This window comes from Corvus hawaiiensis, chromosome 13, assembly GCF_020740725.1.
Source record: "Corvus hawaiiensis isolate bCorHaw1 chromosome 13, bCorHaw1.pri.cur, whole genome shotgun sequence".
NCBI classification, from domain to species: domain Eukaryota; kingdom Metazoa; phylum Chordata; class Aves; order Passeriformes; family Corvidae; genus Corvus; species Corvus hawaiiensis.
In genome coordinates this window covers 16,689,722-16,702,447 of record NC_063225.1, presented here as the reverse complement: position 1 = coordinate 16,702,447, position 12,726 = coordinate 16,689,722, and the positions used below count along the sequence as shown (strand labels likewise).

Here is a 12,726-nt window from a genome sequence, read left to right as displayed (position 1 = left end):
GAGATTTACACATTTGTCCCAGCGTTGACATTGCTACCTGCAGGTTCACCACACGGAATAGCGTGTTCTTACCTACTTTCTCTGCAGTACTACTACCTCTAAAAAATCTGGGGTTTGAGACTTTTTTCTCACTTGTGTTCACTTCCTCTGTGAGCTTCCTGAACTGCTAGATTAACAGTTTAAACCGTTTAACTAATAGTTTTAAAATAATAAATAGTTTTCTTAGGCACTCTAAGCACAAGCCAGGTTCCTTCAATCCCAAGTGAACTGACGCGAACGATTCGACCTGGGACGGCATCAGCCCGGGCAGGGCCTCAAATGCGGCCCGGCGGCCCCACACAGGGGAACGGGCGGTACCCGAGCGGCTTTCGGCGGGAACCGCCTGAGGAGGAACTGAGGGCCGCTGGGACGGGCGCCTTCCCCGTACCCCCGCCAGCTTCCAGTCCAACCCGCACAGCTCTCCGGGGCTGCTGAGGAGCCGGGGCGCGGTGCCGGCGCCGGTGCGGTGCCCGCGGGTGAGGAGCCGGGGCGCGGTGCCGGGACGATGCCCGCGGCTGCTCCTCCCTCACGCGGTCTCTTCGCTCGGGGAAGCGCCGGGGGAGACGCGGCTGCGCTGCGGTCCCGCGCCGCACGGGGGCGCCATGTACCGCCGCGCCGACCCCGCCCCGCCCCGCCCCGCCCTGCCCTGCCCCGCGCGCTCGTTCGGCTCCGCGGCTCTGAGCGCCGGCTGCCGGCCTGGGATCCTGCGCTTCGGCCCGGGGTTTGTCCGTGCCCGGTACTGCCGCCCGTCTGCCGCTCCGAGCCCTCCTCACGCCCCCCGCCTCTGCACGCCGGCAGGCGCTGGGCTGCGCTCCGCCCCGTCAGCTGACTGCCGGGGGCGCGCCCGCGCTGGGTCACGCCGCGCTCGCCGCCCCCTCCTCTGCGTTCCCCTCCCTTCCCAGCCGGCGGCCGCGGCTGAGGGGCCGCCTACGCCATGGTGCTGGAATCAGTGGTGGCGGATCTGCTGAACCGCTTTCTGGGCGACTATGTGGAGAACCTGAACAAGTCTCAGCTCAAGCTGGGCATATGGGGGGGTAAGGAGCCCCTTCCCTCTGCCGCCAAGTATCCGCTGGGCCGCCGGAGTCACCGGGGACAGGGAGCGGGTCTCGCTGGCTGTGGTTTCCCTGTGAGGGGTTCGCGGGCCGTGGGACCGCCGACCCCTCTGAGGGGCGGGCGGTGGGTTTGCGGCCCCCTGTAAGCAGCGGGCGAGTTCCGGGGCCGCGGCCCTCCGTGATGGACGGTCGGTCAGTGTGGCCGCCAGGCGTCCCCGTTCCCTCGGAGGACCGTCGGTCGTTGTGTGCCCGTGGTCTCTGGCACCCCCTCCCTCACGTCGGTTTGTGGGGCGGGGGGCCGGGCGCACGGCGCTGGCCTCGGAGCTCTGCTAGGGAGGAGACTGCCGACATCGATAAACCCTGTTTTTTTCTCCTATTCGTTCTCTCAGGTCCTGGGTGGAAGTACGAGGGTACTGTTGGGTCTGTGGGCGGGCTCATGGCGCAGTGCCCCGGGCGGCGGGAGCGCTGGGTGCCGGTGCAGCTGATGGGGTGCTTGGCGAGCCGTGTCTTGCAGTTATCAGTGTAAATAATGTGTGTTAAACAGCCGGGATAGTCGAGTAACGTGGAGTAGCTGTTCTCGGTGAATGTATCAAAACATTTTCCTTCGTTACCTTGTAGTAATGCAAAAAACCAGCTGAAGTACTGCTTAGGGAAGCTGGCTGGTTTAGGTGCCTTCCGTAGGTAGGTCATCACCTTATTTTTGCTCATCGTGATTGTACATATTTTAACATTTATGCCATATTAATACCTATACTTCAAATGGAATATAACTCTGAGGGATCTGGCATTAAAGTACTAAGAGGTATATTATATGGGCTTTCCATGGGTATAATTCTGTGCTAGTGTTTCATTTAGAAATCCTATTATGTTGTCTGCATCAGGAGAAGTAAATGTGTTTGTGAAAATTGGCATGCGTTTTCGTGGCTCTGATTCATGATTTTTATATTATGTGAAATCATGAAGAACAAGATACCATTTTCCAAGTCTGCCCTGTGTTGATAGAACTGCAGTCATCATTCACAACTAAGTGAATAATAAGAAAGACTTCCTATTATTAGGTGTGTTTAATAGAGTAGAAACATGTAGACATCTAAGTTGGTGATGTTTTTGTCATCTCTTCCAACTGAAATTTTGTCTATAACCCATGTTTAGTGGCTCTTACAAATTACACATTTTTTGTGCTATTCTGTAACTGGAGTAAGGTTTTCAGGTTTTAGTCATAAGTACTTAGGAGGGTTGTGGTTGTGTTCCTTTTTCTAACATAAGTTATACTTGAAGTAATTTTTTTCTGTACTTCTGTCTTTTTTCTAAACAGGTAATGTGGCACTCGACAATTTACAGATAAAGGAGAATGCATTAGTAAGTATCCAAATAACTTCAAAATTGTTTTTATGGGTCTAAAGACTGAGAGGATAAAATATTGCTCACTGAAGTCTCACAAAAGGATACACTGTGGGTTTTTTTACTGGTTATTGGAAGTAAGTTTTTGGTTAACTCCTTCTAATTTTGCTTATTTTACTGGGACAGAGGAAGAAAAAAAGCTGTGGTTGAAAAGCAAGAAGTAACTTGCATTAAGTTCCCATACTCTTTGGAAAAACAAATGACTTGGCTGATTTTCATGTTCTTTAATTTAGCTAATGAACATCTTGCTCCAATACTCAGTGTGTTTCAAACTTCACTAAAGAGAACTGTTACTCTTCTGTGCATTGAAAACACATTGGATCCTTGTATGACCTGATCACTGGCTTCTGTTCATTATTCTCAAGTTTCATATTTTACTTGCCCATTTCATCCATTCCTGGTATCTTTGTTGTTCTTGAAATCTATTGCTACAAATATCTTCGTATCTGGTAGATAAGAAAGGAAGGAAGTGTTACTTTGTACACGCCTGTCCTTCTTATGGGGATTGATTCAAGATTCCAGCAGTTCTGATGTAGAAAAATGCAAAGTCGTGTATGTGGCTGATCAGAGCTGAGAGTGAGCCAAGACCAAGTCAAGAGCATTGAAACAAGGGATGGTTCTGACAGCCTTACAATTGCAATGTGTTAGATTTCAATGCAAAAGTAGTTAAAGGAAGGTCAGTACTGAACACCGCTTTTAGAGAAGTAGCCCACACTTTCTTGAAAAAGAAGGGATCAAAAGAATATGATATGGTCCAATTCTTCTCTTTTTTCCCGTAGTTTTCCTGTCTGCTGCTGTCTGGATTGTTTTTGTTTTCCTTCTAAGGTTTTCTAGTAGAAAAGAAGTAGCTTTTAATTTCTGTATGTAAATCCAGTACTTTGCAAATGTAATTTAGATTTATTTATTTGATTTCTACTATTTCTTCTGTTTAATACTTTATTTTTGTCATTTACAGAGTGAACTGGATGTACCTTTTAGAATAAAAGTTGGTCAGATAGGTAAGTTTTAGTTCCAATCCGAGTATCGCAATGGAAATTTAAATACAGGCTGTAAGGTCAATCGTGCCCCTGAATTTCTTTTATCAAGCTTTCTTAACTGTAATTATACTCACTGTTGGAACCAGCATAGAAATTCAGTGTGGCTGCCATTGATGTTATCTGGCAAACCCTGTTTGTGTAACTTTACAGGTTGGTATGAAAAACATGTCTGAGAGGTTCTTCCCGGAGACATGAATGATCAAGGGAGCTCTTTAGTGTAGACGGAATATGTATTGTTCTTTAAAGGACTGATTAGGACTATGAAGAATTTAAGTTAAATTCCTGAAACTGACAAATATGCTGAAGGTTTAGGAACTCTTAGTTTTTCGGGTTTTTTTTAAATTCCTTTCTCAGGTGGTCAGCATTGCTTTTTCACATGAAACATTTGTAGGAGATATTTTTGTGTTGTATTTTTTCTTCTATTTCCTGGGAAAATCATATTCATCCCAGTGAATTGAACTTCAGTCATGATCTCAGGTTTTGATTTGAAGTATTCTGACTCAGACTATGACATTTTGCTTAAAACTATGGCTTATGTTTCCTCTGCATGTCTTTTATCACTTCAAGGGCTTTATAAAACGTTCATGCCCATATGGCTTCTCCTAACCTTCTAAGGTGTTTAGGACATCAAGATATAGGGCTAGTGCTCTTTAATGCCTGAGGTGTTCTTTGGACTAAGCACAGTGGAGATTCTTGTTTTGATGTAACTCTATCTGCTTTGTTTAGATAAACTTACTCTGAAGATTCCTTGGAAGAATCTCTATGGGGAGGCAGTTGTTGCAACTCTAGAAGGCTTGTATCTTCTGATAGTTCCTGGAGCAAGTATGTAAACTTTTCAGCTAAGGGTACCATGTAAATGAGTCTATAATAGGAAGTAGTTCATGTAAGCCACCATTTTTACGTTCTGCTCCCTCAGAGGAATTTCTAGACAAATGCTGGCAAGTTAGTAGGAGAAGGGTGGGAGAAAACAGCACCTGTTGCTTTTACAGAGGTCCTTGGTTGTATCCATTCCAAGTTCAATTCAACAGCCAAGTTTCCTCTAAAACATGCTTGTCCTGAATCCAGTTTTCTGGCATGGTTTAGCTGTTTATCTGCTTCTAACAGTTGAAGGTAGTAATGCCATTAGTACTGTTTGTAGGGAGAGGGAAGAGGGTCAAAGAACTTTATTAGTTTTTTTCTGAAATCAGAACCTCTGGTATGATGAGAGAACTTGCAAGTTCCTAGAGTTTTTAAGAACTTTAAAACCTGTTTTATATTGCGCAGACCACACTTAGGGGTCTGAACATCCATGGAAAAATTCTCCTATGAAGTAATGCATAATTGTGTAAAAACAAGAGTTTTGGAGGCTGGCTGCAGTGTTCAGCAATGAAAAAAGAATAGCCTTTCTCTCAAACAAGGTGTTTTGCAACATGATGTTGTATATAGTGTGCATTGCTTGATAATGCATTTATGTAACTTGAGATTTAGGATTAAGGCTGTCCCAACTTGGCTTGCAGGTGTTAAATACGATGCAGAGAAGGAAGAAAAATACTTGCAGGATAATAAACAAAAGGAACTGGCAAGAATTGAGGAAGCCTTGCAGAAAGCGGCAGAAAAAGGTACTGAGTTAATAATGCAAATCTCCATTGGAATTTGAGGACTTAGACTGTGCTATGAAAGAAAAGTCTTGATTTCTAATTGACTTAATAAATTTTGTTTTTTCAAGTGTCCAGCTAATCTTACTACAGTGCTTTGAAAAGCTTTTCTACTCTAAAGCTTGAAAGAAATGTTATTTGTTTGTTTACCATTCATTTATCCAGTCAGCTTCCATGGGAAATGGGAATTTATTCATCTGGTACGTCTTTTTAATTATTTTTTTTCCTTGGTGCTCTAGAGGAACAGGACCATCTAGAACAATAGAAAGTGCATTGCGTGAGGGTAATGTTATCTTGCTTTAGCACCTTGATAATAGATGTTTAGCTGTGTGTTTTAGAGGTGCATGTGGTAGGCTTTCCTTGCTGAAAGGAACCTTTAAGGGGAGCGGTAAGGCTTGTAAACTTTTATTGCAATGATAATGCTTTTGTTTCAGTTTCTGCTGTGCTTTTATGATGTACTGAGTTTGGACTGGTTTGAGAAATGAGACTCTTGTGAGCAGGAAATAATTCACAACACGACAAAACAATTGAGCACGAACATAGGAAACTTAAACTTTTGCTCTAGCTCATAAAAACTATTAAGCTCTCAACTATAGGTTAAAATTGGTCATTTAAGCCCAGTTAACTTGTTTTGTAGTGGTGGGTTTTTTTGCTGTTGTTTGCTTGTACTGTTGTAACCAATACCTTTAATAAAATTATGGTATCAGTTAGGCTTGTTTGGACAGAAACCAAGCTCAGAACCAATGACAGGTAACTACATGTGTTGTAGGAAAAAGTTATCACTGAAGTTTTTGTCTGAATTGAGACCTGTTTGTTGGCTTGTGTAATGGTTCTTAAGATGCGTTTCTAGGATACTTGTAATGCTGCAACTCATGGAAAAATTTCTGAGAAAGAGATCATGCTTTCAACACTTGGAAAAGGGATAGTTTGGTTGTAATCCCTCTGCTTCTTTAATTCTCCAGTTACAGGAAAGTCTGATGCCTTTTTCTTGCTTTGCTAGTTTGAAAGGTATATGTGGAGTTTCCTTCAAACAGCAATCTGACAATCTGGCTGCAATGAAGAAAGGAGCTTTGCTTTATTTCTTGTCTTTAACATGCCAGAAAATGTATGAGGGCTAAGACAATTTTAGTGAATGAATTTTGCAGCCATTACTTCATACTGGGGTGAAGGAATCTTGATCGAGGTTTAACCTCAGTTATGCAGCACTTGGATCCTGGACAGCAGCAGTGTTTTAGCCAATGCTCTTTGCACCAGTAGCAATAGGATGAATGGATAGTGTAATACGATAAATTTAACCTAATGTGTACTGCTTGAGGAATTCCAATTCTGGAACTTCATGTATTTAAGAGTGAGTCTGTTCGCTTGTGACAGTTTTCTTTTTTAAAAAATACTTACTACATCCAGCACTTTTGACACTTTTGAAAACAAATAGTAGAAAAAGCATACCTTAGTGGCTCAACTGATTATATAAAGAACAAGACTTAGTCGTGTTTTGCAGTTTTAAACTTTAAGCCTTGAGAAGGAAAAGCCAGAGGAACATTTAAATTGGATTATTTTCAACTCTAACTTGAGATGTTCTGTTATCCTATGATCATTTTTCAGTGGTAGCCATTTGTGTTTGTGGTGCTGTACTAGAATATTGTATTCAAGAGGACTTGTGTAAGTCTTGCATGAGCAGATCCTTTGCTTTTGCTAGATACAGAAATCTTGGAGCCCATGTTGCCCTACTGAGCTATAAAATTCTAAGAAATTCAGCTCTCTCTGTAGGCTTTTAAGAGAACACGATAGCTGCTGAAAGTCTAGGAAATATATTGAATAGAAAGTTGTCAGGGTTCATGAGCTGTATTTTCTTTTCTGATTAATACTTGATTTATATTAACATGTTTAGAATCTCAATTCAGTCCTTGGATTTAAGAGTATAAGTAGGAGATATTTTCTTTTGACATGCTATTCAAATATTGAGCAAAATGGTCACGCCGCTGTGGTGGTAAGGTACTGTGAGGGGGAAGTGGAAACTGCTGACGCAAGCTGATGAAGCTATTTTCTTTTTTCTAAGCTGTTACAATCTTTCTCTATCAAACCTCATGTATGGAGACCAGAGGCAGCAGGTCTTTTGCTGGTTACAAGAAAAAATGAAAATTGCATGGTTTTTCTATGTAGGTAATCACTGAAACTAGATATTCTGAGGTCACTTGGGCTGTCAGATACTGTAATGGAAATACTACTGTGTCATACAAATTTGGTGAACTTAATATTAAATCAGGAGTTGATTTCCTTCTTTTAAACCAAATGCATTTTTTTGGTTATTTGCTGCCATGTGGACCAAGGCACCCATTCACAGGATTCCTTGTATGGGTTGGAAAGTCTGGTTTACAAGGACACCAAGCCTGGTGGGTATGCATGGTTAGTTACATTTTGCACATGCATGATGAGCAGGCAGCTAAGATTTTTAAAAGTCCCCCGATCCAAAGCAGCCAAATGTACAAGTGAGAAAACAATACTTGTTTGGTAAACATCCACATATTGGTGGTTCTAGAAATGAGATTTTAATGAATGTGGATTCAAGTGGAATCTTGCAGTGACATAGTCCTCTTTTAATTGAGTGGCCATTTCAGAAAATTAAGATATTTCCGTCAGTTGTGTTGAGCTCAAGAATGTTATAAAGTGCTGACAATATTCTACTATAATTTTACACCACCATCTCTAGTTGTTTGGAGAGTAGAGAGTAATTACCCTTACTTAACATGTCTGGGCTTAAGATAATGGATGTTCAGGCTGTCTTGAAACCACGGACAGACAGAATGAACTATAGCAGACTGAAGGCATTGGCATGCTTCCCTCTGCTTCTCTTTATTTGCATTGCTCTCAGGTTAGGCAAGGAAACAGCTTCCCTTGAAATTCAGAGGAACTATTGTAATGGTGTACGTGCTTTATTTTTAACTTCTGAAACCTGGTTTTCAGAAATTTACACTTGGCCAAAGTTTCTTGCTTGAGCTGTTATTTGAGCACAGGTTTAAAGTGAGCTTGAAAACATACGTTTAGTTTCTCCATGCAGTGGGTGTGGGTAAAGAAGAGGAGTATCCTGTTTCCTTAGTTACGTCATACAAGGGAGTGAAAGCCTGAGACCTACAAATTCAATAGGAAGTGAAGGAAGCTCTCCTTTTAAAGTAACCTTGATAAAGGATTACTTGTACTTTTAAAAGGAACTACCCAAAATAAAATGTTTCTGTTTGTCTAGTTTTACCTTTTTATTATTTATATAGTGATCAGCCTATCACCTTACCTGCAAAACAGGTTGAAATCTTGGCATGCAATTTCCCTCCTTTGTTTGAGCAGGCCTGCAAATGATATCAAGTTGTTCCCCCCAGTTAGGTTAGGTACACTGTTATACTTGCTTCCTTCTTGCTTTAGTGGGATACACTCTTCTCATGTTACCCTATAAAGATAAGCACAGGCAGCACTATTGCTGAGTTATTTTTGCTTAGGTGGCCAGAGAGGGGAAAGAAACAGTGCAACTCACCAAACTGGTTTTCTTCAGAATTGTGGAAAAGTATGAGCATCATTTAATTAATGAAATGGTTGTGATTGTGTGTGTAAATAATAGAATTTAATTTCATGTAAAGCTTTTCGAATCATCATTTTTGTATGTCTTTTTTGTGGTTACTGGATCTGTTCTTTCAGATTGCTTTCATACCATACTGTTGATTATCATGAGAATCCTATTGAAAAGTGTTCTTTGGGTTTCCACATACATCTATATCTTAGCTTGGAAGTTATGTCCTTGTATGGTAGAAGTCTCTTCTGGATTTATATCTTATGCTATGAGAAGTAGCTGGTTGTTTCCTTAATACAGGTGAAATTCTTGAAAAGCTTTTAGTGAGACCTTATAAGCCATTATGCTTTAAGACAAGCTAAAGCTTCTTCTATATTTTCTTATGCTTTCTTACATTTCTGCTTTACTAACTTGAATTTTGTCCTTTTTCCAAAAAATTGCTTGCACTGCAAAAGGACGTAAGCGTAAAAAGTATAAAAAGCATTTTAAGAGACCCTTTAGAGGTCGTGATCACTCAAAAGGTGGGTAACAGTTACGGCTTTTAACTTTTAAGACTTCTTTTTGCTTTCTGTTTGGGTTAGTTTTTCAGTGGTTTGGCCATCCATCCAGTGAGACTTTTTTCCTCCTGTTTGAAAGTGAGGATATAAATTGGAGAGAGCTCTTTTTGCTGTTTATCTATTCTCTGCATCCAGTGAGACTGAAGAGAGTCCTTGTTTCTCTTTACTAGGATAGTTGTGCCTGCTCCTCCAAGTTGAGCTATCGGTAGCATTTACAGTAGAACTGTACACATTTGGTGGGCTGATTCGTGGCACTTCACTGTGACTTTTGGAAAAACTGCATGTGCAAATTACATCTGTTTGTCTGATTTTTGTCAAATTCCAGTAACAGGTAAAGAAAACCTGATACTGATGCTGTAGCAGTAAACAGTCCTTTTATCACCTTTTAGCTCTCTGTTCTAAATAGCTAATATAGTGCTATGACATATTTAAACAGGAATGAAATTGATGTTGTTCCCCAAGAGGATAATCATTGTCTATAAACACCAAACCATGCAGGTTTTCAGCATTAGCATGTGACTAAGAATAAGTTGCCATTTCCCGTGTGGTTGTATTGTTATGTATTTGGTCTTGGAGGAAGCTCCAGCTGTACACAGACTTGCAGTTGGAGGGAAAACCTTGTGGGGACCCAAGATAAGCTTTGCAAGATATCAAACTGAAGTTGCTGCTGGTAGCTGCAGCTGGCTGCAAAAATGTTAATGGGTTCCTTGCACTTAAAGGTCATGAAGCTTTGCTAAGGACTTCTGTGGGGGGTTTTTTGTGTTGTTTGTTTTTTTTAATCAGTTAGTAGGAGGAAATATGTGTAGCATGTAAAAGTGATATAATGTTTCTGTTTCTTCTGCGTTCCTAATTTTTTTCAATTGAAATCAAAAGCTCTCTTGACTGAAACTGTGTTATATCATGTTCAATAGTGAAGTCTTTTCATTTTTAAGCAGATTTCCTGAACCTCTCAAAGCTTTAAAAAAAATTTCTCATTCTTTTAGCAAGATGTATGAAGTTAGATACTTGTGTTCAGCGTGCATTGCATATGTAAAAAGTTAGTTAGAGTAAGCTGGGTCAAACCCTGTAGTCCTTATTTTTCTCTGCTTGGATAGCCATGACTATTTTCTTCAACTTGAGCCATCTGTAGCATTTCCAGCAAAACCTTGGTAGGCTGATTGATGGCATTTGCTGGAATAGCCACTTTGTAAGGAGGGTACTGAACACAACAGCGTAGCCTGTAAAGGCAGCTAGAGGACAAGCGGCTCATCCAGCCATACTTCAGGTAAAATGCTGAAACACAGCTGGAGATGATAGAGTCACATCACTATACTGAAATAATGAGGGATTGTGAATATTACTGCTTGCCTTGGCATGTGTTATTCAAGGCTATTTTGTGCTCAATTATACCATCTTACTTATTTGCTTCTTGAAACCCTTCACTGAGGCACTTTTAAGAGAGAACCTTTTACCTTGGAAGGAGTAGGGAGGAGTATGTTAATCCAGAATTTGCTGTGAGCGAAGCTGTTTTGACTGAAACTTAAGACATTTGTTTTCTTGTGGTTAAGTTGTGCACAGGCAGCTAATATCACATCTTCAGAATATGGGTGTGCAGAAAAGGAAAAAATGCAAATGCATAATCTAAGTAAGTGACAACTGAAATGTTAGAGGAAATATTATATTTACATTGCTGTAGTTGTTGTAATTAAATTCAAGATGCAATTATTACACTGAATACTGACTTTTTAAAAATTCTTGTTCTAGACAAACCAAAGGAGGAGAAGAAGGATACTTTCTTAGAAAAGCTTGCAACTCAAGTTATAAAAAATGTGCAAGTCAAAATCACAGGCATTCATGTTAAATATGAAGATGATGTAAGTAACTGGAACATATTGTCTTCTTTTAAAATTGTTCTTCAGTGCAGTTCTGATTGTCTAGTCCATACAGAAACTGTATTTGCCACCTTGAAGAAGTTGCTGTGGTTTATTCTGCATCTCTTCAAATAAGGTGTCCCAGCTATGACTGAATGCCAGAAATATGGATATGTGAAATAGATATTCTCTTCCCCATGTCCAGTGCTGCCTTGCTCACTAAATGTGGGCAGTGTCTGTTCTCACGTATTGGTGCAATGGATGTTTTTCAGGGAGTTCTTCAGTGTCCTGGGGAGAGCCCAGAATAGCAGAAGCTGGTGGGTTCACGCATGGGTCTGAAGGCAAATTGTTGAAAACACTCAATTGATAAACAAGACTGTTTGTTTATATGAACCAAACTGGGATTTCTAGTTTTACCTTCCTTTAGGAAAATGATTAAGCAGTTTGTTATGAGATAATTGAATTTAAAAGAAAAGCACTTTGGGACTTTTTTCAGAGACACTAAAGTTAAGGAGGTCAGAGAACTGCATGGGATAAAGTAATATAGCTGACTGAGATGTGGTGCTCTAAATTTTTTTTTTCCTGTAGGACAACGATGGACTCCAAAAGAAAATTTTCCGTTTGAATTGAAGTCCTAAGTCTTTACACTACAGCCGTATTAGTTTTGGCCTATCTTAGTGGGTTCCAGTAATGTTTCAGTTAGAACAACTAAGCAAAGGAAGTTGCTCAGAGCAGTTAGGATTTCAGTCAGCTTTAAATGATACATCTGTCTGCAGCAAGAGACATAAGTACCTGTTATTTTTCTATTTTTATAGATCACAGACCCACAGTGTCCGATTTCCTTGGGAATGACGTTGGGCGAGCTTAGTTTACTGGTAATGTGTGTGTGAATGCATGTTCTTGTGTGTTCAGCTTGCTCGTCTTTGCAGTAGCAGAAAGGAAAAGGAACATACTGAGATGATACAGCGACAGTGTGCATAGAGCTGGAAGTGAAGACAATCTTGTATTCATGCAAATAGTACTGGCAGTTTGAGCAAGCAGAAGGGAAGAGGACTGAGGACCATCACACTTTCTGAGACTTACTGATTTGCTCTAATGAACTAGTGATCTGAGTGACCTATAGAACTGGGCAGGTTTTTTCCAGGTGTAGTAAATGTGGGCAAACATTGCTTCATGATAATAAAGAATTTGGTATTTTGCCAGGCCTTTTGGGAAGTGGGGACAGAAAATTTCAGCTAACTTCTCTTTGACTTAGCTGTTAAGCACTTTATGGGTAGGATGAGGAGTTGAATATCAAAGTATGAAAGTAAACTGACTGATTTTTGTATGTTATCTTGACGTGCGTGTATGCAGAGAAACTGGGTGCATTTGTTGCTTGGAAGCATAGGATAAACCCAAAAATGTGTTAGCTAAGATGCACAAAATTACTTTTATCACTTTGAACTTTTAGACAACAAACGAGAACTGGACACCTTCCATTTTGAATGAAGCTGCAAAAATAATATACAAGGTAATGTGTTTTGGGTTTTTTCCTACACAAGTGAAGAAAGAACTGATCTTGGAGAACAGTAACCTGGGGCTCTAAATATTAAAGTTGGAAAAA

At 40.8% G+C, this 12,726-nt stretch overlaps 1 protein-coding gene across 4 annotated transcripts in view; it reads left to right on the top strand.

Moving 5' to 3' along the window:
* Window positions 1-876: 876 nt before the first annotated feature.
* The window catches only part of VPS13C (vacuolar protein sorting 13 homolog C), a 74,313-nt gene continuing 62,463 nt past the window's right edge, over window positions 877-12,726 (top strand). Inside the window, exons 1-10 of one of the 4 annotated variants that reach the window (XM_048317356.1) lie at window positions 877-1,073; window positions 2,407-2,450; window positions 3,448-3,490; window positions 4,256-4,351; window positions 5,026-5,127; window positions 7,491-7,553; window positions 9,172-9,237; window positions 11,017-11,126; window positions 11,939-11,998; window positions 12,574-12,633. In XM_048317356.1, coding sequence (XP_048173313.1) covers window positions 974-1,073; window positions 2,407-2,450; window positions 3,448-3,490; window positions 4,256-4,351; window positions 5,026-5,127; window positions 7,491-7,553; window positions 9,172-9,237; window positions 11,017-11,126; window positions 11,939-11,998; window positions 12,574-12,633 — 744 coding nt within the window. In that variant the 5' untranslated portion in view covers window positions 877-973. Of the gene's footprint in view, window positions 1,074-2,406; window positions 2,451-3,447; window positions 3,491-4,255; window positions 4,352-5,025; window positions 5,128-5,162; window positions 7,320-7,490; window positions 7,554-9,171; window positions 9,238-11,016; window positions 11,127-11,938; window positions 11,999-12,573; window positions 12,634-12,726 lie in introns of those variants that run through there. The other 3 variants (XM_048317354.1, XM_048317355.1, XM_048317357.1) reach the window with 3 other exon arrangements.